This window comes from Budorcas taxicolor, chromosome 20, assembly GCF_023091745.1.
Source record: "Budorcas taxicolor isolate Tak-1 chromosome 20, Takin1.1, whole genome shotgun sequence".
Lineage (NCBI taxonomy): Eukaryota > Metazoa > Chordata > Mammalia > Artiodactyla > Bovidae > Budorcas > Budorcas taxicolor.
The window spans coordinates 64,775,427-64,801,954 of record NC_068929.1 but is presented as its reverse complement, the minus strand read 5'-3'; the positions used below and the strand labels follow the sequence as shown (position 1 = coordinate 64,801,954).

General features: G+C 39.0%; 1 protein-coding gene across 1 annotated transcript in view; it reads right to left on the bottom strand.

The window, feature by feature from the left end:
• The window catches only part of CTNND2 (catenin delta 2), a 932,875-nt gene that overhangs the window by 506,243 nt on the left and 400,104 nt on the right, over positions 1-26,528 (bottom strand). Inside the window, exons 3-4 of the mRNA XM_052659032.1 lie at positions 5,418-5,452; positions 4,271-4,387 (exon numbers count right to left, since the gene is read on the bottom strand). Coding sequence (XP_052514992.1) covers positions 4,271-4,387; positions 5,418-5,452 — 152 coding nt within the window. The remainder of the gene's footprint in view (positions 1-4,270; positions 4,388-5,417; positions 5,453-26,528) is intronic.

Genomic DNA, 26,528 nt, shown 5'->3' with positions numbered 1-26,528 from the left:
AGACTCTATTTTCCATCTGGGCCCTGATACAAACACAAACAGCAATTAGGATTTTTATTTTCTGATATTCTGAGTACTTAAAATAAGCAATAATTGATCCCTCAAATGATAATTATCTACTCAATATTTTAAAATTAATTCCCTAAATTTTACTTCATTCAGTCTCAAACTGGCTCTGAAAATGTTAAGAACCAATGTTTCTTAAGAATAACAATATTCCACAGTTTACTGTGATTCAGATCCTTTAGCATAAAATTTCAAGCAGCATTTGAATCACCTGGGTTTGTTGTTTGTTTTCATTTTACTTTGTTTAAGCTCCAATCCTTTGGCCACCTGATGCAAAGAGCCAACTTATTGGAAAAGACCCTGATGCTGGGAAAGATTGATTACAAGAGGAGAAGGGGGGCGACAGAGGATGAGATGGTTGGATGAGATCGCCGAAAACTCTGGGAGATAGTGAAGGACAGAAAAACTTGGCGTGCTGCAGTCCATGGGGTTGCCAAGTCCATGGGGACATGACTTAGTAACTTAGCAACAACAACGACAATCTTCAAACAAGAAGCAGGGCCTTCAAAAATGAACAATTAACTGAACTCCTAGGAGTCTTCAAAAAGAAAAATCAGTATATAATAACATAAACTAACTAATCTTTCTGATAATAAAAAATTCAGCAGTTAGCAAATCTATTTCAAAAACCCTTACTAGTATATTTAAATTTCCTGTAATAAGGATAAATCTTTTGCAGGTAATGTTTGGACATGTTTTACAGAAATGCAAAAGTGAACACTGAACCTTCTGTTTCTCCTGTGTGTAGTGTCTCAGTTTAGAAATTCACAGACTTCCTCCGTGGCTCAGTCGTAAAGAATCCACAGGCCAATACAGGAGACATGGGTTCATTCCCTGGTCCAGGAAGATCCCACATGCCTTGGAGCAACTAAGCCTGTGGGCCACAGCTATTGAGCCTGAGCCTTAGAGCCTGGGAACTGCAACTACTGAGCTCTCAGCTGCAAGGACTGATGCCCTAGAGCCCAGCTCCACAACAAGAGAAGCCACTGCAATGAGAAGCCCGAGCACCCAAACTAGAGAGAAGGCCCTGCTTGCTCCAACTAGAGAAAAGCCAGCTTAGCAAATGCACTGCCAAACAAACAAATTAAATTTAGGATGTTTGGGATTATTACTTGACAAAGTTATTTTTTAAAAGTTCATATAGTTGTTTATCCCCTCTAATATTTATCTCTTCTACTCTTTAATTTTATATTATGTTATCTCTGCACTGCTTTTATAATTTATTTCCATCTTCCTAGCTTATTTTGATTTATTTAGCTCTTTTTAAGGTGTCCCATAATAAAGGGATGCTGAGCTCATTATTATCTTTTATTTTTAATAATAAAATTTCGATTTCCTCTGAATGCATTCTTTTGCCATACCCTTATGCTTTCATTATAAAATGTTACTATTTCATTTGCTTTGTAAATATAAAAGAGTATGTAATTTTCTTCCTGCTTTCACATTTGATTCGGTAAACCCAAAAGTATGTTTCTTAATTTAATGTTATTATATTTTTGCTTATTGTTTATTGTTTACTTTTAATTTTACTGAATTATTATAAAAGAATGTGGCCTTTCTATACTTTATAACTTTTAGAATTATCTTTACAGCCCATTAGCTGATCAATTTTTATAAATTTTCCTTGGACATATAAAGCAAATGGTTATTGTTATTCAAAAAGTATACCTTTAAAAAATTCATTTAATGCATTGATTTGTTAATTATTTATCCAACTTTCTGTGGCTTCTTCTCCTGTTATTCAGTCTTATTCTGAGAACGTTCACATTATTTTTCATCAATCTCTTTCATTTTTAATATTCAGATGTTATGTTGTTTGGCACATGTATGCTCACCAGATTTTGCCATATGATTATAAGTTAATATATTTTCACTACATAATTCCTTTTTGGCCCTGCTTAGTGATTCTGTGTTAAATTCCACTTTATTTCACATTATTCTTCCCAATCCTACTCTTTGTGGTCGTTGTATTTGCTGTCATTTCTTTTTCTATTCTATTTGTCTATTTGTCTGTTAGTATTTGTCTAAATAGTAAATGCCTATTTATTTCAACATTTACTTCATTAATATAAGTGTGCATATTAAACATACCTCATGATTTTATCATTTTCTACAAATTTGAATTTTTTTTTTTCTGAGAATTCAGCATGCTTACATGTAGTACTAGATTGATATACTTGATTTATCACTTCTATTTTAACTTGTTTGCTTATTACTCTTTTCTTCCTTTTTTCTGTACTTCCATGAATAAAAGGTTATACCCTCTCCTAAAATCATAATAAAATTATTACATAATAATATATAATAAAAGTATTATATAAAAATAACATAGCCTATATCATCCTGCCAAGAAGTTTTATTTCTGCTTTCCTTACTCTCTAATAAAATGAGTGCATGTGCCTCAAATATTAATTAAATATATTAATAGTTCTAACTACAACTGCCCCTACAGAGTAAATATTTTATAGGCTTTGAGAAACAAAAGGAAACAATCTTACACTGTAAAATATAAAATACAGAGAACAAGTATAAAACACTCATGCATCTTACTTTAGAAGCTTTAATGAGAGGATGTAAATGGCTAAACCAGCATATTCATGATGATATTATTTTAAGAGTCATGGTGTTATAAAGATCATAGAGAAAATGACCTAATATGTACATTAAATGGTTTTAGGATCACCATACTATCTCACTCATATCTTTCCTTTATATAGCAAACATTGATGGGTTTTCAAGGAAATTATACTTTTTCAAAATTAAGGAATAAAATGCTCCACTGATTTCTGATGTAGAAATTATTAGGGTAATGTCTGTTTTAATGATTTAATTTTTAGCTTTTTGTGGGATTTTATTAAAGCAGGTCAAGAGAATTTTATGATTTATTAAAATGAGGCTTGTTTCAGCTCAGAGAACTTCTATTTCTAAGTTTCAGCCACTCTGGTTGAAAAACATATAATTAAGTAGAAAAAAAATCTTTAAATATTTATTGAGATTAATATAGCTATGCAAGATAGCTAAAGATAGAAATGTAAAGAGTTCTAGCACTGTATAAACAGTATTGCATACATTATACAATTCTATCTACTTTGCTACAGAACTGCTCCAACATTTAAGATCCCTACCAACAGTCATCTGTATGAGTAAAGCCTTGACTGTGTGCTCAGTCATGTCCAGCTCTTTGGGACCCCATGAACTGTAGCCCACCAGGCTCCTCATCCATAAGCTGTAGGCCACGAGGCTCCTCTGTCCATAGAATTTTCCAGGTAAGAATATCAGAGTAGGTTGCCATTTCCTACTCCAGGGGAACTTTCTGACCCAGAAATCAAACCTGTGTCTCTTGAGTCTCCTGCATTGGCAGGTGGATACCTTACCACTGCACCACCTGGGAATCTCTTCACAGTTAAGTTTAAAGCAGACAGCATGTCGATAAAACAACTATATGATGAATTCATACAATTTGCTAATCTAGATGCCAAAAAGGATGTCAAAGACTTGGTTGAGAATCACCAATATGTCAATAGTTGGTGAGAAATCTCGATGCTAATTACTGATTTGTTATGTTAGTCAGTCATGTCTGATTTTTTGTGACCCCATGGACTGTAGCCCGCCAGACTCCTCTGTCCATGGGATTTTCCAGTAAGAATACTGGAATGGGTAGTCATTCCCTTCTCCAGGGGATCTTCCCAACCCAGGGATCGAACCTCAATCTCTTGCACTGTGGGCAGACTCTTTACCATTTAAGCCATCAGGGAAGCCCCCGTTACTGACTTAAGAGAGTTTATAATCAAATATTAAGTTTATAATCAAATATTAGTGTGGGGTAATGCAGGAAGGAAGTAGACGAGAGTGGAGTGAAATTGATAAAATAAGTATAAACACATCTTGAAGTCCTAAGGATATGGCTCACGACTTAACTATATTAATATTAATGGGCTTCCCTGGTGGCTCAGCTGGTAAAGAATCCACCTCCAATGCAGGAGACCTGGGTTCGATCCCTGGGCTGGGAAGATCCCCAGGAAAAGGGAATGGCTACCCATTCCAGTATTTTGGCCTGGAGAATTCCATGGACTGTGTGGTCCATGGGGTCGCCTCCCATTCCATGGGACATGACTGAGCCACTTTCACTTCACTTTCATTAATATTAATGACATAATGCTCTTATATTTTAATTGTCTTCAAGCTTAATTACCATTAGACTTACTTTCACTTGTTGAATAGTCTTGTGGGTCAAGTATTCCTGATTCCTGTAGTGATCTAATACAGGAGTCCACCAGTTCAAGACCTGTTGTGAGCTCATCTTCGATATCTTTTTGACCATCTGAAATGCAATATTTCAGAGATGAACAAGCACATGGTTTCGTCAACATTAAAGCTTAAGACTATCACTTAATAATCAAAAACACAGTAACTAAAACTATTCAGTTCAGTTCAGTCACTTAGTTGTGTCCAACTCTTTGCAACCCCATGGACTGCAGCACACCAGGACTCACTGTCCATCACCAACTCCCAGAGTTTACTCAAACTCATGTCCATTGAGTCAATGATGCTATTACTTTTATGAAATTCTCATTAGGTATCACATTGTAAACCCTGGTCAACCACTATTAAAAACCAAGGTTAGCCAATTATATGTGTCCATGAAAAACATAAAGTTACTAGGGAATTGGGAAAACTTAACTCCCATGAACTGTTGAGCTTTCTAAACAATATCACTTAATTTTACTGTCATGTTTTATCAAATTTATTTTTATAAGTTTCTTTCTAAAGTTCTTAAGAAAATTAACCAATAGAGGTATGTGTAGAAGTAAGTATAAATGCTCATCAAGAAGTTGTATTTTAAATTTAAATGTCCATCAGCTGATGAATGGATAAAGAAGATGTGGTGTGTTTGTGTATATATATACATACACAATGGAATATTACTCAATGTAAAAAAGAATGAAATAATGCCATTTCCAGCAACATGGATGGACCTAGAGATTATCATACTGAGTGAAGTCAGAGAAAGACAAATAGTTATTTATCATTTGTGTGTGGAATCTAAAATATGATACAAATGAACTTGTTTGCAAAACAAAATGATCCATGGACATAAGAAAACAAACATGATTACCAATTGAGAAAAGGGGTAGGAGAGGAACAAATTAGGGGTTTGGGATTAGCAGATATAACCTACTATATGTAAAACAGACAAACAGAAAGAAATGACGGAATAGCACAAGGAACAAGATCGACTATCTTATAATCATAATGGAAGGAATACAAAAAAGTATGTATGTTAATATAAACAGATTATATAACACTGTAATTCAAGTATACTTCAATAAAGAAAAGAAGCTGTACCTTACCTTGTGATTGCCAGTGAAACTGCTCTTCTGCTGAACTGTAAAAAAGAGAATACCTAGATATAATGAATTTGTTACAAATTAAATGTCTTTAGACTCTAAGATGCAAAGGTACATTAAGTTAGTAATGGGGGCTCCATGGAATTCCTTTTAATTTCTTACTGGGAAAAGGCGTCCTGCTTTGATACAATCATAATTTTAATCTATTTGATATATACCTCTTTGGATTCACAGTATTAACATGTCATAAATGGACATTATTCAGTAATTTTCAAAAGAACAGCTGATTCTTTTACGAGTCACAATCTACTGTGCTTATCACTAACGACAGTTTCTATACACATGAAGTTCTACCCAACTGTAGCTATTTTAAAATACAAGTCTGAATAGTTTCATGTAAACTCTGTAAGGGGTTCTAATAAAGATATAACTTTCTCCATTTTCATTATAAAGAGATAAAATAAATCGGCACCTTTTCCTAGACATACCTTATAAGCAGTTCCTTTTAGCTGTTTATTATATTTCAAATTAAGTAATATAAAAATCATAATACTTTACCACCCACCAACTATACAGTTCCCAAGTTTCTACTTTAGAAATATATCATATAATAAAAATGACCCAGGTAGAAAGCGTGGCTCATGTAAATAACATGCCAAAGATATTGTGCATATTGTACCTAGGTGGGCACATAAATTTATTCTGAATGATTTATTTAAAATACATAAATAAATTGAAAATTTCTAAGTATGAACAGCTCTTTCATTATATATGCAAATATAACATACCCTTTTTTATATGTCAATAATTTGTGGGAAATCTATATGACAATTACTGACAGGTATCATTTTGAGAATGATTTTCTACACCTATTTACTAAATATTTTACTCTGATCAAGGCACTTCTATGAATAGCTCATCAGTTTCACAACAAAAAGTAGGTTTTAGAACTTTAATCTCTATCTTAGAAATGGTTTCTGAATACATTTGCTGGGGGAAAAGGCAATTCTGGTATAAATGAGTGTTCAGAATAGCCATGATTGATATACATGATTATAAGAGCAGTCCCTTAAGAGGCTGTTTTAGGGCGTCTTTCTCCTCAGCCAATCCATTTTAGCAAATTGGAAAATGGTTTTGCAATGATGAGCGCTACAGACAGTTGATACCTAAAATGATAACACTACAAATTCACTCTGATGCAAATTCTCCTTGCATCAGAAAGTGTATCATTATAAAGCAGTAACAACTAAGTGCAAGGTTTAACATGTAAAACAGAAATGCAATCCTATAGTTAATATTTAAATAAATTACAAAGTATGTTCAGTTAGTAAATGGCCTCTAACATAGGGGTGGGAAATGTTTTTAAAATTGTACTGAGTTGAATGGTATCCTTTCCCCCCAAAAGATGTGTCCACACGAAATCCCTAGAAATTGTGAAAGGTTACTTAGTGGGAAAGGGTTTTTAAAGATGTAATTAAGGTAAAGATCTTAAGATGAGAGCTTCTGAAAGTCAATGATCAATGTCCTTATAAAAGACACTAGTGGAGAAAGACACAGAGGAGAAGGTCTTGTGAAGGTCTTGTGAAGGTGAGTAACTCCAGGCAAGAGACTGGAGTTATGTATCATAAGCCAAGGAGTGGCTGGAGCCAGCAGAACCTGGGAGAGTTCAGAAAAGAACCTCTCTCCTTAGTATTCCTCCATAAAGAAGGCTGAGTGCTGAAGAATTGATGCTTTTGAATTGTAGCACTGGAGAAGACTCTTGAGAGTCCCTTGGACAGTAAGGAGATCAAACCAGTCAATCCTAATGGAAATCAACCCTGCATATTCACTGGAAGGACTGATGCTAAAGCTGAAGCTTCAATCCTTTGGCCACCTGACGAGAAGAGCTGACTTATTGGAAAAGATCCTGATGCTGGGAAAGATTGAGGGCAGGAGAAGATTGAGGGTGACAGAGGATGACATGGTTGGATGGCATCACCACCTCAATAGATAAGAGATTGAGCAAATTCTAGGAGATGATGAAGGACAAAGAAGCCAGGTGTGCTGCAGTCCATGGGGTCACAGAGTCAGACACGACTCAGTGACTGAAATGACTGAATTGAACTGAGGGAACATAGCCCTGTCAGCATAGGTGATTTTGAACTTCTGAGAGAGTCAGTTCATTGGTAGGCTGATAAGAAGACCAGGGTTCCTGAGGAGGAGAAAGAGGTCTGGAGCCCTCTAGAAAGAGAAAGGAATCTGGGGCTCTCAAGGAGAAAAAGACATTTTCTACATGGCTTTGTTTTAATCAATGTAACAATGTATCTTGCTCCAGGACATGTTTCTCCTTAACAAGAAGGTTTTCTGACCAATCTTTTTATCTTACGAAGTATGTTGTGGGAATGGGTCTGGTAAGACCTTTCTATGGTTAAATCTAAGCTTGTTAATTTCAGATGCATGTTGTGGGAGTAGGTCTGTAAAGTATATAAGGCCTTGATAAGACTAGTGATGGGGGCACTCTCCATATGCCTCCTGATGTCTTTGTCAGAAGCTTTGTCTGTCCCTTTGGTTATTTTAATAAAACTCTGCTACACAAAAGCTCTTGAGTGATCAAGCCTAGTCTCTGGTCCCGAAACTAAATCTTCTTCTTCGGAGATCAAGAATCCAATATCGTTCACTGTAAGCTATAACTTCTGGCCCCCAAACTGTGAGGTAATGAATTTATTTTAAGACACTCGTTGTAGTAACTTGTCATGGCAGCCCAGGAAACCACCACAGTATTTTTCTGGTATGATCAAATGTTTTCACAGTATAGCCTTCAAGATTTACTATCATCTGTATGCTACTGTGGAAGACCCAGGTTCGATCCCTGGGTTGGGAAGATCTCCTGGAGAAGGAAATGGCAACTCACTCCAGTACTCCTGCCTGGAGAATCCCAGGGATGGAGGAGCCTGGTAGGCTACAGTCCACGGGGTCGTAAAGAGTCGGACACGACTGAGCGACTTCACTTCACTTCATTTCAGTATGCTGCTACGTTTCGTTTCTTGTACCAATTCAGTTCTTTGCTAAGTACTTATTGTATACTAGGGCTGTGCCAATTCATGACAATTACTTATATCTTTTGGTACCTGGGGAGTAGCTATCTTATTGATGTTAAATAACTTGGCCACATATAGCTCAATATTAAAAAAAAATTTAAATGACACGATTAAAAAAATGGGCAGAACTGAGTGGACATTTTTTCCAAAGGGAAAATGCAGATGGACACTTGAAACATGAAAAGATGCTCAACATCGCTAATCATCAGGGAAACACAAATTGAAACCACAACGAGGTATCACTTTACACCTGTCAGAATGGCTATTATCAAAAAGAACACAAATAACAAATGTTGACAAGGATGTAGACAAAGGAGAACCCTTGTACACTGTTAGTGGGAATGTAAATTGATGCAATCTCTTGTGGAAAACAATATGGAGGTTTCTCAGGAAACTAAAATATGTAGTTCTCAAAGAACTACATATGACCCAGCAATTCCACTTCTAGGTATATATCCAAAAAACACCCCACTAATTAGAAAACACATGTGCTTCAATGTTCATAAGAGCATTATTTATAGAAGGCATTGTGGGTGTCCATCAACAGATATATGCCATAAAAAAGAATGAAAATTTCCCATTTGCAGCAACACAGATGGACTTGGCAATATGCTAAATGAAATAAGTCAGACAGAGAAAGATAAATGCTATATGCTGCTGCTGCTGCTGCTGCTGCTGCTAAGTCGCTTCAGTTGTGTCCGACTCTGTGCGACCCCACAGACGGCAGCCCGCCAGGCTCTGCCATCCCTGGGACTCTCCAGGCAAGAACACTGGAGTGGGTTGCCATTGCCTTCTCCAATGCATGAAAGTGAAAAGTGAAAGTGAAGTCACTCAGTCGTGCCCGACTCTTCACGACCCCATGGACTGCAGCCCACCAGGCTCCTCTATCCATGGGATTTTCCAGGCAAGAGTACTGGAGTGGGTTGCCATTGCCTTCTCCAATGCATGAAAGTGAAAAGTGAAAGTGAAGTCACTCAGTCGTGCCCGACTCTTCATGACCACATGGACTGCAGCCCACCAGGCTCCTCCATCCATGGGATTTTCCAGGCAAGAGTACTGGAGTCGGGTGCCATTGCCTTTTCTGAAATGCTATATGCTGTCACTTATATGGGGCTTTCCTGATAGCTCAGTCAGTAAAGAATCCACCTGCATTGCAGGAGACCCAGGTTCGATTCCTGGATCAGGAAGGTCTGCTGGAGGAGGGATAGGCTACCCACACCAGTGCTCTGTCCTGGAGAATTCCATGGACTGTATAGTACTGTACAGTATTCTGGCCTAGAGAATTCCATGGACTGTATAACTTATATGTGGCATCAAAAAACAACAACAACAAACTCATGAATAAAACAAACAGTAATGCAGACTCACAGGAATAGAGAAGAAACCAGTTGTTACCAGTGAAGGGAGTGCAGGAAGGAGGGGCAAGATAGGGGTTGGTGGGGGGAGGGTTATCATGGGATTACACGAAATCATACGTGTGAAGCTTTTCTTGAAAACTGTAAATCACTGTAGAATTTTAAAAATCCCCCATCCAATCAAACCAACATTAACAAAAAGTCATGGAGGAAAATCCAGTTGCTACTTCCCACTTGAAACAATAAGAATGCCTAAGTCGCTGGAAGTTTCTTCCATGCTCATCAAAGCCCTGCTTTCCACTCCTGGGCACACTGAAGATCACAATTCTCTACCACCCTGCATGTGTTTGGGGCCATGTACCACCTCCTGCCCCAAGCACAGAAGGGCGGACATGTGATTTCCATGCACTCCCTTGTGAAGCCCTATGTTGAGAAGGGTCCCCGAGTAACCACATGCTGGGGAAATTTCTGCCAAACCAGAGAAGACACAACATGAATGACAAATAAACCATAGTTTTGTTAAAACTCTGAAGCTGGAGGGTTGTTTTCTTGGGCAGAATAAATGTCACACTGAATAATACAGAAATATGCCATTATTTGAGTTCATAAGGCATCTCCAACTTCTCCATCTTTCATTTCCACAGTTTAGAGCTCGGAGAAAACGTCTCCGGTCACCCTGGCACAAGTGAGGCAGTGCTCCGGCATTTCGCACCCTTTGAGATTCATCCCCTCACCCACAGTAATGGGTGATTTTACACACAGAAGCACACATCACACTGTTACATATTTACTTCTTGTTCGTTTCTTTAAAAATAGTTTCAATTTTATGTGCAACAGAAACAAGAAGAAACATTTTTTATCACAATTGAAAAAATACTATTGACAGCAAAAATGAAACTATCTGCTCGAAGCAGGGGTATCTCCTCTGGAGCAGACAAAGAGCATTAATCATGTAAATGGTTTCCTGATTTCCTTAGCAGAGTTAAAATGCACTAAAAGTATGACTGATCACAGAAAATAGAAGTCCCAAGAGACACTGGGTTTGGATTTTATTTCCTTTATGTGTGCCCTTTACTTTCTATGCAATTGCATATTTATGCAATTGATTCTTAAAAGCTGCCCTAAGGTGGACACTTTTTTAAAAAAAAAAAAAGCAAACTCTTTATTCATTCAATAGAAATTATGCCTATACTTCAGACACTCTTATTTAAGGTGTCTTTCCCCCAGTCATATCATTCAACTTAATCTAATATAAAAGTCAGTTTTGAGGCTGTTGTAGCTTTCATGTATGTTCGGTTTCAGGAAATAAAGTTTGCTTTCACTACCAAAATTCTATTTCTTAGACTAGAAATAATGTCTAAAGAATTAAATGTGGGCTTTAGCGGCACTAGTGGTAGAGAATCTGCCTGCTAATGCAGGAGATAAAAGAGACGTGGGTTCAGGAAGATCCCTGGATCAGGAAGATCCCCTGGAGGAGGGCATGGTAACCCATACCAATATTCTTGCCTGGAGAATCCCATGGGCAGAGAAGCCTGGCGGGCTGCAGTCCACAGAGTCGTAAAGACTTGGACATGACTGAAGCACACACACATGCATATTTAAAGACAACTTTATATAAGTTTCAGAACTCAATTATCGTGAGAATACACATATATATTTATAACAAAGACCACTGTAAGTAACATTTAGCTTTTAAATACAAACACACACACACACACACACACACACACACAAATATATACTGGTAATGCTAGAAAAGAATTTTTAAAACAATATTTTAAAAGCACAAATCCTAGTAGCAAATGCATAGATACCTTTCACTTTACAACAGGCAATATTCTAACTGATTTCTAGTTAAACTTTACAACAAAACTTTTGAGAGGTGATATTTTCCCATTTGATAGAGAATGAAACTGAGCTGAAAAGTTCTTATGGAACTTGCTGGAGACCCCACAGTCAACAAATACTGAAGCCAGGATTACTACCCTGACCACCTGCTTCTAGAGACTACATTCTGAACTAGCATTCTATCCACACACTTGGCACAAAAATTGAACTCCTATGCAATTAAAGCCATAAACTCCAGAAACTAAGGTGAAAAAACCAGCCACATACTAGGAGAAGATATTTACAATGCATATAGCTTACAAAGGGTTATCTTGCAGAACATTATAAATAACTCCTACAAATCAATGAGAAAGAGATTAAGAGATCAAGTAGGAAAGAGGTCAACTAATATATGTAAAATTGATGAAGAGCAGAAAAACCAAGAATGCATACATTAAAAGAGACTCAATCCTATCAAAAGTTAAAAGAATAGAAATTGACAGATACCTCTTTAATCCTCCACAGTCTATAAAACTACTAGAAAGTCTGACTGTGCTAAATGTTGAAGAGGAGATGAAGAAACGTTAACTCTCACACACTGTATGTGGGACAGCAAACTAGCGAAACACTTGGGTGAGTTGTGAGTCAATATCTGATAATGTTTTATGTGCAAATACCCAATCATCCAGGCTTCCCTGGTAGTTCAGTGGTAAGGAACCCACCTGTCAATGTGGGAGATGTGAGTTCCATCCCTGGGTCAGGAAGATGCCCTGGAAGAGGAAATGGCAACCCACTCCAGTATTCTTGCCTGGGAAATCCCATGGAAGGAGAAGCCTAGAGGGCTACAGTCCATGGGGTCTGAAAGAGTCAGACATGACTTAATGACTTAACAACAATCCAGTCATCCAGCAATTTTCCTTCTAGGTAGAGCCTTCAGGGAAACCTGTGTACCTGTGCCCAGAAAACTTATGCAGACTGTTCCTGCCTATATGCTGGCAGTAGCAAAACAAACGAAACAACCTAAGGGAACAACAATAGGGAAACCGACAAACTCTGTTCCATAATAGTAGGATTCCACATCATATATGACATAACATGGAAAACACCATTTGGCAGCTAAAGCAAATTAGCCCGATATGTGATGTACATAAAGTGAAAGGGTCAGTTGCTTAGTCACGTCTGACTCCTTGCGACTCCATGGACTATAGCCTTCCCTTTTTCCAGGGGATTCTTCCCAACCCAGGAAGCAAAGCCAGGTCTCCCTCATTGGAGGGGGATTCTTTACCAGCTGAGCCACAAGCGAAGCCCAAGAACACTGGAGGAGTAGCCTATCCCTTCTCCAGGGGATCTTCCCCACCCAGGAATCGAACTGGGGTCTCCTGCATTGCAGGTCGATTCTTTACCAACTGAGCTATGAGGGAAGACCAGAGTCTGCTAGGCTCCTCTGTTTATGGGATTTCCCAGGCAAGAATACTGGAGTGGGTCGCCATTCCTTTCTCCAGCGGATCCTCCCAACACAGGGATAGAATCTGGGTCTCTTGCATTGCAGACTCATTCTTTACCATCTGAGGCACCAGGGAAGCCCAGTGCACACATGGGTCAGGCTCAAAAGCAAAATATAGAGTGGAAAACATAAACTGCACGTAAGACATGTACTCCAGGACTCCAATGATGAAAAAATTTTAAGACACTGACTAAATAATATTACATATAAATACAAACACACACATGTACGTGTAAGAGGGAGAGAGACCATACAAAGACAGATTAAAGAGATGCACCCAAACTCACGATGATGAGAGCAGAGGAAAGTAAGTCTGAGCAGGGACAAAAAGGGAATCTCACTTTTATCTCACATGTTTAATGTTATGAAAAATGGGGGGAAAAAAGGTTAACATGAATTTAAGAATATCTTTGATACTTGAAACTGGGAAATCACAATTCTTACATTAGAAACATGTTCAGTTAAATATTTTCATAAATCCTTGTGACTTCGTTCTACATCATATTCTCATCATTGTCAGAATCACTCAGAGTTGAAACTCAAATGATGTGAGACAATTCTGAAATCTGTAAGTGTAAATAATTGAGGGAAGTAATGTTTTCGAATATAATGAGTTTTTTCTTGCACGTAAGATATATGACAGTTTACTTTTACTTACTGTTACTTTTGCTCAAGTTTGAACAGTTTGAACATTTCAAGCGGGCAAACAGTAACTTTCAAGTTCTGAGGTCATGAGTTCCTCCAGAAATGATTTTCAGTCTTATCATTTCTAGCATGATAGTCTCCTTATCCACCTCTCGGTCATTTCTTATATATATATATATATATATATATATATATATATATATGAAAGTTCAAAGAGTTTTCTTAATGTTAGGAAAAGACACAAAGTGAACCATTACTACAGCTACTCGGCCTGTTACGAACCTGCTCAAATACATTTTCGTAGTTTCTTTTTCAACTTTTTGATGCCTGAAGCACCAATTCCTTGCACTGTATTGTGTGGCATTTTATTGCTCACAATATCGCTCAAAATGAAATAAAGGAGAGGAACTATGAGTTTGTGGTTATCTGGCTTTCAAGTTAAGCAATGTACCTAAAACATAAGCCACAGAAACTACTGTGAAGTATTAATCAATTGCTTCCGAACTGACATTTGATGCTCGCCTACAGGAACAAAGGACCTTTTATTTACAATGTCCCTATGACCTGAAACTGTATCCTCACATAAAGTCTTTTTCAGTATATGGCTTTTGCATGCAGCCACATCACAAAAATAGCCATTGGTGGTAAAATAAAATAACCTTGGTCAAAAGTCTCGAATATCATGAAAATAAAACATATTTAGAAAAAAGGGTGAGACACGGTACCCGTGGAGCTCTGCTCAGGATGCTGTTGCCCTTGAATGCTATGGACAGTAACCAGTCCTTATTAATTTGGTTGGCGAGTGACCCTGCTTCTCCCAGAACTTTCTGCAGAACTGATTTTCTTTCAATTTTTTGCCTTGTGGACTCTATAAGTGTTTGTGGTCTATTCCCAAATGAATATCACAGTATTTCTACCATGCAGTAAGAATGTTTATTTGTTTCTTAGGCCACACATCTTCTATCCACTTTAACTATTTTCATCAAAATGTAATTTTGCAGCTACTATATTATAATAGTGTTTAATGGTATACGGTGGGCAGTTATAGGACCACAAAGCCCAAATGAGGAGACTGTGTGCATGGTGTCCAGTTCTTCAAGTCAGGCTCAAAGGCTAGACTCCTTTCAGCTCTGCTCCTATCAATACAGGACACTTCGGGCATAGTTTTTCTCCTACCTCATGACCTCAGAACTTGAAAGTTATTGTTTGCCCGCTTGAAATGTTCAAACTGTTCCAACTTGAGCAAAAGTGCCTTAAACTCTCAGGGCCTACATGGAGACATCTTGAGGCTTAAAGAAATCAGCTCATATCAAGTGATTTCTATATCAAGTGATCAGGGCCTGGCATGTCTTGAGTAAGTATGCAACTGTTTCCTTTTCACTCTATTGCTCAAATGGTCACTATAGTTTATGGGTTATTTTGTTGTAGTTCAGTCGCTAAGTCATGTCTGACTCTGTTATCTCGTGGACTGCAGCACCCCTGGCTTCCTTGTCTGTTACTCTCTCTTGGAGTTTGTTCAAGCTCATGTCCATTGAGTTGGTGATGCCATCCAACCATCTCATCGTCTGTCATCCCCTTCTCCTCTTGCCTTCAATCTTTCCCAGCATCAGTCTTTTCCAAGGAATCAGCTCTTTGCATCAGGTGGCCAAAATATTGGAGCTTCAGCTTCAGCATCAGTCCTTCTAATGAATGCTCAGGGTTGATTTCTTTTAGGATTGACCGGTTTGATAATGGCTTATTATAATTTATATCATCTATTAGAATACATTGCCGCCCACTGTGTGTGGGGATGGGGGCAGTCAACACGGGGACAGATCGGGGGGAAATGGGAACAGGAGACTTAGAAAACACCCAGGAATAGTGGGACCAGTCCTGGAGAAAATGGTAAAACAGCATCTCCACCAGCCCTTGGTAACTGCTCACTGTGGCTCTGGGCTTGCAGAACAGAGAGACGCAGGGCCAGCTCGCCATATCCTGGCAGTCTGCAGGATGTGACAGTAAGGACACAGGGCAGGAAGGAACATTCACGAAGAGGTGTGTTTGGGGCACTGTTGCACACAGGTCTGTGGGACCTTGAGCATGTCCATCACTTACTCTGAGCTTGGTTTTTCTCTTTGTAAAATGGGCTATTACTAGAAATTTCCCCATAGGGATCTTGTGACAGTTAAGTGTGTGATGTATGTAAGACCCACAAAATAGTGCTGAGAATATTTTGTTGTTGTTCAGTTGTTAGGTCGTGTCTGACTCTCTGTGACCCCATGAACGACAACACACCAGGGTCCTCTGTCCTCCACTATCTTCTAAAGTTTGCTCAAATTCACGTCCACTGAGTGCCATCCAACCATCCCATCCTCTGCCGCCCTGTTCTCCTTTTGCCTTCAGCTGGGATCATAGGAGCCATTAAAAACAAAGTAAGCCAACATTATCACAAATAGGACAGAGGCTTGAGAGAGAACAACTCATAGAACTGAAAGTTCAAGAAGCCAACGTACAGAATCCCACTTGTCCACGTTCAGTTCGGTTCACTTCAGTCGCCCAGTCGTGTCCATGTTGGATGCCAATTAATATCATCACACAAATATGTTACAGGCTTTGAAGACTTTATACTGTCTCATTTTTTTCCACACTAAACTGAGGAAGGAAAAAAGGCAGTCTGTGATTTCCAAAGAAAGATGATTTGCTTTTTAAGCCTTAAGTTTTCCATTCACCCCCACACAGGAGGCTTCTCCTGACAACTGCTTCTGTTCTCGCCATAGTAAAGACTTTAAAGACCGTTTGCTATTTTCCAAACCTTGGAAGAAAATGAATCACATCCAAATTGCTATTATTAATTTCCATTTAGTTTGAGGCAGGGGAAATTCACATTCCTAAGCTATTAATAAATCTGTTGTACGTGATGACTGTTGAAATACCCAGGCAACTGATAACTTCAAAATGGTAAGACTCACTTGCTGTAGTCTGGATACATATGGCCCCAAACTTTATCACAGAGGACCACAACACTGATGGGTATGTGAGTTGGTCAGCTCAAGAGAAGCAAGGGGGAATAAATAGGAATTCTGTTTTGTCTTCATTCCTCCAAACTACATACTCCAGTTTCTAGTAACCATAGAGTATTTGCCTTAGGCCTTATCACTCTAAATGCACTAGCTACACAAAGCCAAGTTCTAACCTTGGGAAAGACATACTGGCCAGTTTCTCTTTTGGAAATGCTTTCATAGTTTTGGAGTTGACCATAGTTCAATTACAATAGACATATTATGTGTAAAATTCAATATGAGAAGGAGGAACAAATGGTGAATTATAATCTAGAAAATTCACACATTATATTTGTCTCTGTAGTCTTTTGGGAGACTTCTCATGCATGTACTAGGTATTTTTCAAGATGCTACACTAGTACACAAGAATTTTACAGTAGTTGAAGCAAAATTTCTGAATGCCAGCCACAATAGGCAATAAAGCACTGTAATATCTTTGTCTGTGGGGGCATTCCATAGATTGGAACACATACACCACAATTGAAGATGACTGGGGATACTATTAATCAGATGACTAATACGATCTCTTATCACATTTTGAAATCCTTTCCAAACCATCAAAAATTGAGACGTTTGCATGGTTTATTTGCTAAGTGTTTACTATCATTTTATATATGATTATACCAATAATGTCCTTCGGTACTCATCATAACTCACAGTGAGATCTTTGATTAACCCGAATGTTTTATTCAATCATCTTGAGGGTGAACAGAAAGTTGCTGTATTTTGCAGTTTGATCATTCATAACTGATTTCTAAGGCAAGAGAGGGTTTTCTTTTTTTTTTTTTTTTTTGGTGTGTTTACTGGCAGAAGCAGTACCAATGTCAAGGTTCTCCGATTTTCAAGTTTCAGGCTTCAGCATTCAATATCTTGGAAATATGCCTACTGTTAGGGTCCTCTCAGTGGACAGACTGGCTTAATCTTGGGGATACTGCCAGGCAAAAGGAAAGGTCAAGCTTGTGTGTCCGTAGCTTCCTGTGATCGGGTGATCTTGCGTGTGTGTGTGAATGTGCATATGTGTGTCAGTGCATCTCACCTTTCCTCTAAAGCACTCTGATCTGCTCACAGCTTTTCTTCCACCTGCTGTTCTGTCATTAAGTGTGTGGTCTATTATAGACATGTCAAACCCTGGTTAATGGGTTTGACTAGAATTGATATAATTTTATTAGTAAAAGTGAAGCTAACATCCCTTAGATATTTAAGGAAAATTTATGCAAATTACCATTGCCTGTTTTATAGAAAAGACAAAACTGAAACTTTGGTTTTGTGACATTGAATACCAACAGATAATCTGTGAAAATAAAGCTCAATGTTATTGTCTTTATAGAGAGTAAGGCAAGTAATATTCATGAACAGCTCTCATTGTATTATAGATCCTTACTTCCTTATGATCAGTAGCAAGTTTCTTTAAACAACTTGAAGGTTCCATTCACATGTTTAATGTTCATAACATTAAATCAGAACAAATGTTCATAGTAGTTTATGTATAATTTCAAAACACTAGAAACAACCAAATGTCCCACAATATGTGAGGTGTTAAACAAGGTGATGCAGCCATATCAAGGAGAGGCAGGTAGCAAGAAAAAGGAAGCCTACTATTGATTATACAACACACAACTTAGAAAGATCTCAAGTGCATTACGCTGAGGGGAAAAGATCAATTAACATTCTTGAAATAACAAAATTACAGAAGTGGAGAACAGAGCAGTGGCTCTCAGGGCTTTGGGAGCATGAACGTGGGAATGGCTGTAAACAGGGGTGGCAGGAGGAGGCTTTGTGGCTATGAAACAGTCCTGAATTGTCTGTGGCTGTGGTTACAGTAGCTACTTAGGTAATACAATTACACAGAACTAAACTCTAGTCAAGGCTATGGTTTTTCCAGTGGTCATGTATGGATATGAGAGTTGGACTGGGGAAAAAGCTGAGCACCGAAGAATTGATGCTTTTGAACTGTGGTGTTGGAGAAGACTCTTGAGAGTCCCTTGGACTGCAAGGAGATCCAACCAGTCCATTCTAAAGGAGATCAACCCTAAGTGTTCATTGGAAGGACTGATGCTGAGGCTGAAACTCCAATACTTTGGCCACCTCATGTGAAGAGTTGACTCATTGGAAAAGACCCTGATGCTGGGAGGGATTCGGGGCAGGAGGAGAAGGGGACAACTGAGGATGAGATGGCTGGATGGCATTACCAACTCGATGCACAAGGGTTTGGGTGAACTCTCGGAGTTGGTGATGGACAGGGAGGCCTGGTGTGCTGCGATTCGTGGGGTTGCAAAGAGTCGGACACGACTGAGCGACTGAACTGAACTGAACTGAAACACACTTAAAACTTAGTATTCAGAAAACAAAGATCATGGCATTCAGTCCCATCACTCCATGGCACACAGATGGGGAAAAAGAGGAAACAGTGGCAGGTTTTAATTTTTGGGGCTCCAAAATCACCATGGATGGTGACTGCAGCCACAAAATTAAAAGATGCTTGCTTCTTGGAAGAAAAACTATGACAAACCTAGACAGTGTATTAAAAAGCAAAGATATTTTGCCAACAAAGGTCTATATAGTGCAAGTTATGGTTTTTCCAGTAGTCATATACAGATGTGAGTGCCGGACCACAAACAAGGCTGAACATCAAAGTATTGATGCATTTGAACTGTGGTGTTGGAGAAGATTCTTGAGAGTCCCTTGAACTGCAAGGAGATCCAACCAGTTCATCCTAAAGGAAATAAACCCTGAATGTTCATTGGAAGGACTGATGCTGAATCTGAAGCTCCAATACTTTGGCCACCTGATGTGAAGAGCTGACTCACTGGAAAAGACCCTGATGCTGCGAAAGGTTGAAAGCGGAAAGAGGGGGCAACAGAGGATGAGATGGTTGGATGGCATCACCAACTCAATGGACATGAGCTTGAGCAAGCTCTGGGAGATGGTGATGGACAGGAAAGCCTGAGGTGCTGCAGTTCATGGGGTTGCAAAGAGTTGGACATGACTTAGCGACTGAACAACAGAACACACAGGCATAAATGAGTGCATGAAAAACTGGGGAAATCTCTGCCTGGTACCAACGTCAATTTCCTGGTCAGGACACTGTACTACATAGCCATGCACGATGCTGCCACGGGCGGGAACTGGGAGTACTCAAGCACACTTCTCTGTGGATCCTATTTTGTGGCTTCCTATGAATCTATCAGTTCGGTTCAGGTCAGTCACTCAGTCGCATCTGACTCTTTGCGACCCTATGGATTATGAATCTATAATCATTTCAAAGTAAAAAAGTAGAAAACAGTTCAATGGGGTAAGGGTTGGCTTCACTTCAGTTCTTTGCCCTGAACTGATTTTTCTACATGCAATTAGTTACTCAATTATCCTCATGTAATAAATAAGAATTAAAACAAGATTGAGAATAGTGGAGTAAAGAGGAAGCAGAAACAATGACACCACTGTCCACTTGTGAATATCCATTTCTGTTCTTCAACGTTAGCAAGCAGAGCTCAGGTGACCCTACCCTGGGCTCCTTTCTGTTTTGTTCTGTAAATGACGTCATTATCCTTGGAGCAAAATATATCAATCAGACTGCCCACTGCCAATCTGATGCAAGGAACTGCGCTGCTTCCCAGTGAAAATGTATCCATCGCATCTGTTTTCTGCTTATCAGGCCGCCATACCGACTTCCAATGCCATGTTTCCTTTTCTTTCTATTTTTACTTTTTATTTAAATTCTTCCCTATACTTTAAATTTTAATATAAAGTAAAAACACCATTTTAATTTAAATAAAACTAGTTTGTGTGTGTCTGTGTGTGTTAGTCGCTCAGTCGTGTCTGACTCTTTCTGACCCCGTGGACTGTAGCCCACCCAGGGTCTTTATTAAAGGTACAGTCATCAATCATATGAATATACTTATGAAACTGGAGGCATTACTGTATTGTTTGAAGGTTTCTGGTGAATTTGCATTATTTTTGCTGCTAAAAAGCTGTGCAATGACTTACCCATCGCCTAGATTAAAAAAAAAAAATGTAAACTCTTTAGTTTAGAATACTTAGTTTGGTTTAGCATACAAATAAATAGTTTAGTTTAGAATACAAAGTTCTTCATTATCTAGTATTGCGCTGCCTCTATTATTTCTATCTCTTCCTATATCAGGAAAAGTAAAAACAGTATTTTGGCTTACGGTACTAGAGCAAAGCATACATCCTAATGCATTCTACCTGAGTCTAAGAGCTCTCACATGGTATAATTCACTGGCTCTCTGGAAGCAGGTCCATTAAAGTTAAGCTTTCATGTGACAGATATGCTCCTCGCCTCCTGCTAATTCACAGGGAAGCTACCACGGGGCCAGTAGACTTCAACAACCCCCACCTCCCATCCTGACTCAATGGAAACTGGTCTTCTTGATTACATCTGGCAGTTTCTTTCTATATTTTTTACAGTGGGAAAAAAGTCATACATTAAAAAATCATTTTCAAACATTTACTATCAGATATTTGAAACTGAAAATCTAGATCAACCTCTCTACTTTCTTTCATTTTACCATTGCATGGCAGCTGTATTTGTCCTGATCTCTCCTTTTTTTAAAAAATTAATTAATTCATTTTAATTGGAGGCTACTTACAGTACTGTAGTGGTTTTGGCCATACATTGACATGAATCAGCCATGGGTATACATGTGTCCCCCATCCTGAACCCCCCTCCCACCTCCTGCCCCATCCCATCACTCAGGGTTGTCCCAGTGCACTGGCTTTGAGTGACCTGTTCCATGCATTGAACTTGAACTTGTCATTACCATTACCATATGGTAATATACATGTTTTAATGTTCTTCTCTCAAATCATACCGCCCTCCTTTTAAGAAAGAATGAGGATTTGAACCCAAAGTGCGATATTCATCCATAGTGGTGTCCGACTTTGCCACCCAGGGACTGTAGTCTGTAGTCTCCTCTGTCCACGAGATTTTTCAGGCAAGAATACTGAAGTAGGTTGCCATTTTCTCCTCCAGGGGATCTTCCGGACACACTGCATCTCCTGCATTGCAGGCAAATTCTTTACAGCTGAGCCATCAGGGAATGCAAGGTGTCACTAACAATTGTACTGCCTGTCAAATGCATAGCTGTTTAAACGTATAAAAAGTAATAAACATTATATGGCAGCCGGGATGGGAGGGGAGTTTTGGGGGAGAATGGATACCTGTATATGTATGGCTGAATTCCTTCCCCATTCACCTGAAACTATCACAACACTGTTGATCACCAGTTATACCTCAATACAAAATAAAAAGTTTTTTTTAAAGCAACAAATCAAAATATCTATTAATGTTCTTAACAATTTAAAGCATTTCTTTCCTCAAATCGTTTTCAAAATCCTTAGCCTCTACCTATCCATTCTCCACTTGCGAATGTCTCTTGAAACTCAAATTTTTGTTCTCTCTCTAACCTGGAAGATGGAAGGAAGTCCTCCCATGGACAGAGATACTCCCCTTAACCAAAGTTTGGTTTGGCTCTTCTGGGATCTATTTGACTAGGCTCAATCTTGAGTTCTCATGCCTTTCCCTGTAGAGTCCAGTTCTAAGAAGAATCTGGCTAACTTGGGGCAACCAGAATTCCCCACTCTCAGTATCCAATCACTCTTGATATCTGATCAGGTTTCTCATCCCCCACCATCATCCACCCCCAGGTGATGTCTGATCACTGGCCAGTGGTCAGCCAGAATCCTGTTAGCTCTGTTCAGCCAGAATTCCTCCCTTCTTTCTGATGCTTCCTTTTAGTAACTTTCTATCCACTGACCCTCACCCTGCTCCTCTGAGCCCACTCTCTCCACTCTATGACAAACCCCATCCTGGTAGCTTCCCTTGCATAAAGTCTTACTGTTCCTTAGCAAGAATCATTGAATAATTTTTTCCTATAACACCATCACAAATTCCCTCTGCCCAAAATTGCTGTGTAACACTGGAAGCTCAATCTGGTGCTCTGTGACAATCTAGAGGGGTTGGGTGCAGTGGGAGGTGGGAGGGAGGTTCAAGAGGGAAGGGACATATGTATCCCTATGGCTGATTCGTGTTATTGCATGGCAGAAACCAACACAGCATTGTAAAGCAATTATTCTTCAATTAAAAATAAATTTAAGAAGATTCCCTGTGCCCAAGAGGAAAGTGGAAGAAGTCACATCCGCTCTATAACGTAAGTCTCCTCCCATGTGCTGAGATTACATTATCAGGACCAGCTTCATGTGTCTGAGACCTGTGCAGCTGTAGCTGGCCTCACGCTCAGAGGACCCCAGGCTTGATTTAACTCTCTACCGCTGACGTCTTGGAACTGCCAATAATCTGTCTTTGAACGTGTATCTTGCAAGTGAAATCCAACAGAACAACGAAACACATACATGAGAGGAGTCCTCTATTTCCTGCTGCCTCCTTCACACACTGCATTTGTAGTATGTGAATACTGCAGTCTGGCCCTCCTGGGCTCATGGTAGGCTGTGGAAGACCAAAGGCAAGTACAAGCTAAATGCCTTACATTTATAACTGAGTCAGCGAGAGTGCTGACAGCCCCCTGCTCCCTCTGCACCAGAACTTGCTTTGATTCAAGAAGGCAATGATGTTTTAAGAAGTACAGATGATCAAGGAAACTCATCACAGAGGAACCCTTTTTTACTCATGTTATTCACCCAAGGTTAACCAACTTTTTATGCTGAAAATGATGACCTAAAAAGAAAGGGAAGTTATGCCAACCCACAGGTCTATTTCCTTCCAGTCCTTCCTCAGTCTTTAGTTAAAGAACATTGATAGAATATACACAAATCGAGAAGCGAGACAATGACAGCTGATGCGGAGTCCAGCTCCAGCAGCCAAGGATTCAACCTGAAAAGATGGATGGTGTCAGCGATGATGTAGCTCTGTACTATGAGTCAGAAGCTGAGGTAGATTTGTGCAGTGTTTCCACTGTTTTGGTAAGAATGAAATACATATGTATGTAGAGACCATAAAATATGAACTGTGTAATTTCTGTGATTCTGAATACAAGTTAAATGTGTTTATACTGACATTTGCAATGATTCTGTGGTTGCACAATACACAGATAAATGGTAAAGTCCATGCAAATAATTTGAAATTCTAGTTTTTCTTTATTTAGAATGACAGGAAATAATAAATAAAAAACATGAAGACAAGTCAAGAGAGACCATGGAAGAAAGAAAAAGGCTTGAGCATCTCTTTAGTACTTTACATGGTATTTCCATTCCTGCTTTTTGGACAAAAAGCTTGAAACATTCATTTGGCACTGGGCATTGAAGATTACACAGCCAGCTCCAACCATGAGCTATCTCAGCTTGCTGTTGTGGGATTAAATGACAATGTATGTGAAAGTCCGAGGCACAAAAAGAATATCAACCAGTTACCTCTGGAGAGCTCAGATGGTAAAGAATCCACCTGCAATGCAGGAGACCCAGCTTCAATCCCTGGTTGGGAAGATCTGGAGAAGGGAATGACAACCCATTCCAGTATGTTTTTTTTTTTTTTCTTGGACTGCCTATTAATTTCAAGTTTAAGATTCTCTTTTATACTTTTACAAAAACATTAGGTCAGAGGTTTGACATTTTCAGTTCCCCCTCTCCCAGATTTATTATCTCGTAAATCATGTTGCTCTTCAGAGTTCCTGCTTCAGTGATTCTCTCAGAATCAGCCTTATCATCTATTATCTACCTCTTCTAATGTGTCTAGTGATAACTTCTGATTACATTGTAACACATGCTACATTCCTCAGTTTACTAGTATCTTCCTAAATCCTGTTTGCCAGTAACATCCTGAGCTCACTGTCTCTTAAAAAGGTTTCTAGCTATAGTGTCTCTAAAAATTCCTAACTTCTATAAGCTATAGTAAAATATGCTAACTTTATAACATTCCTTAAATCTTTAACTTCTAACTATTTTAATTATTTCTAAGCTCTAAATTCAGTAAACTCCTTTGGCATAAACATTTTCCTCACAAATAGGCTTCAGATAGCAATCCCTCCCATGGCCTCAAGCTATGGCCTATGTGCTCATCCTGGAACACTCTTTTGTAAAAGTCCTTGAACAAACGTCAATGATTAACTTTATGAATTATTTTCTTTTTTTTAAAGTTATCATTATTTTTTTTAATTTTTATTTTTACTTTATTTTACTTTACAATACTGTATTGGTTTTGCCATACATTGACATGAATCCACCACGGGTGTACATGCGATCCCAAACATGAACCCCCCTCCCACCTCCCTCCCCACAACATCCCTCTGGGTCATCCCCGTGCACCAGCCCAAGCATGCTGTATCCTGCATTGGACATAGACTGGTGATTCGATTCTTACATGATAGTATACACGTTTCAATGCCATTCTCCTAAATCATCCCACCCTCTCCCTCTCCCTCTCCCTGAGTCCAAAAGTCCACTATACACATCTGTGTCTTTTTTGCTGTCTTGCATACAGGGTCATCATTGCCATCTTTCTAAATTCCATTTATATGTGTTAGTATATCAGTATGTTTTTTATTCAAATAAAATTTAAAAGACTTCAATGTGAAATACAAAAGATAGGAATACATTTAAAATGTGTGTAGATTCATGTAATACTTTGCAAATAATTGACTTTATTTTGGATTCTGTTTGTCTAAACACTAAGCATTTGTCTTCCAGGTTTTTCATTCACAATATTTTATACTTTATTTTTCCCTCGTTGACTTTTCTCCTCCTTTGGCATTGCAGTCTTTTTCTGCCCCCCCCCCCCCCCCCCCCCCCCAGGTATTTCTTCCTCCATAAGAGAGGCATTGGATTTCGGATATTAAGAGGCATATTTGTACCTATGCTTTGTACTGCTGTGTGCTCTTGGCATATTGTCACATTCTTGCCTAGAGAATACCGTGGACAGAGGAGCCTGGCAGGCTACAGTCTGAGGGGTTGCAAAGAGTTGGACATGACTGAGTGGCTTTCATACTCATTTCCAGCTCCACCCAGCTGCCTCTCTCCTACTTTTCATTCCTGTCGCCTTTTCTTGCTCCAATCAATTACTCTCTATGTCACTGAAATCAACATCCTAAAGCAGAAACTAGATTATGGCAATCCCTCATTCCAAAGTCTTCTGTGATTGCCCACTGTCTGTGAGATCAAAGCCCAAGCTACTTTGCAGAGCACGCTCTGCCTGCAAGGACCCCTGACCCACCTTGAGGAGCTAGCCTCAGCTGACTGCTTTAGATATCCAGGCTGATCTAGGTTCTGCATCCTTAGAGACCCCAGAGCACATTGATCACTTATTAAAACATGCCTTGGCGATCTGTCTTTACATTCGTCTTTGCCAGACTTTCAGCTCCTCATCTATTTCATTCTCATCTCATCTGTGTAACATTCTCATCTCTGTATTTCTGAATAGGAAGTTCTGGGACCAGCACTTGTTAAAACTGGTTCACAATTGGAGATCAGCACAATTAGTAAGAGCAGGATGTTCACTTCATATTCTAGGTGTACCCTTTATTTCCCCGAATTTTGTCTTCCTTCAAATTGCACTGTGAAAAAACAGGAACTCTACCACTTTTGTTATACTTCTGTCATACAGCATTGCTGGAATAAGTAAGTAATTTACTGAGTGGATGCTGTGACTTGTACAACCTCAACTAGAATAAAAACATTCACTAATCAGCTGCTAAGCTATCAGT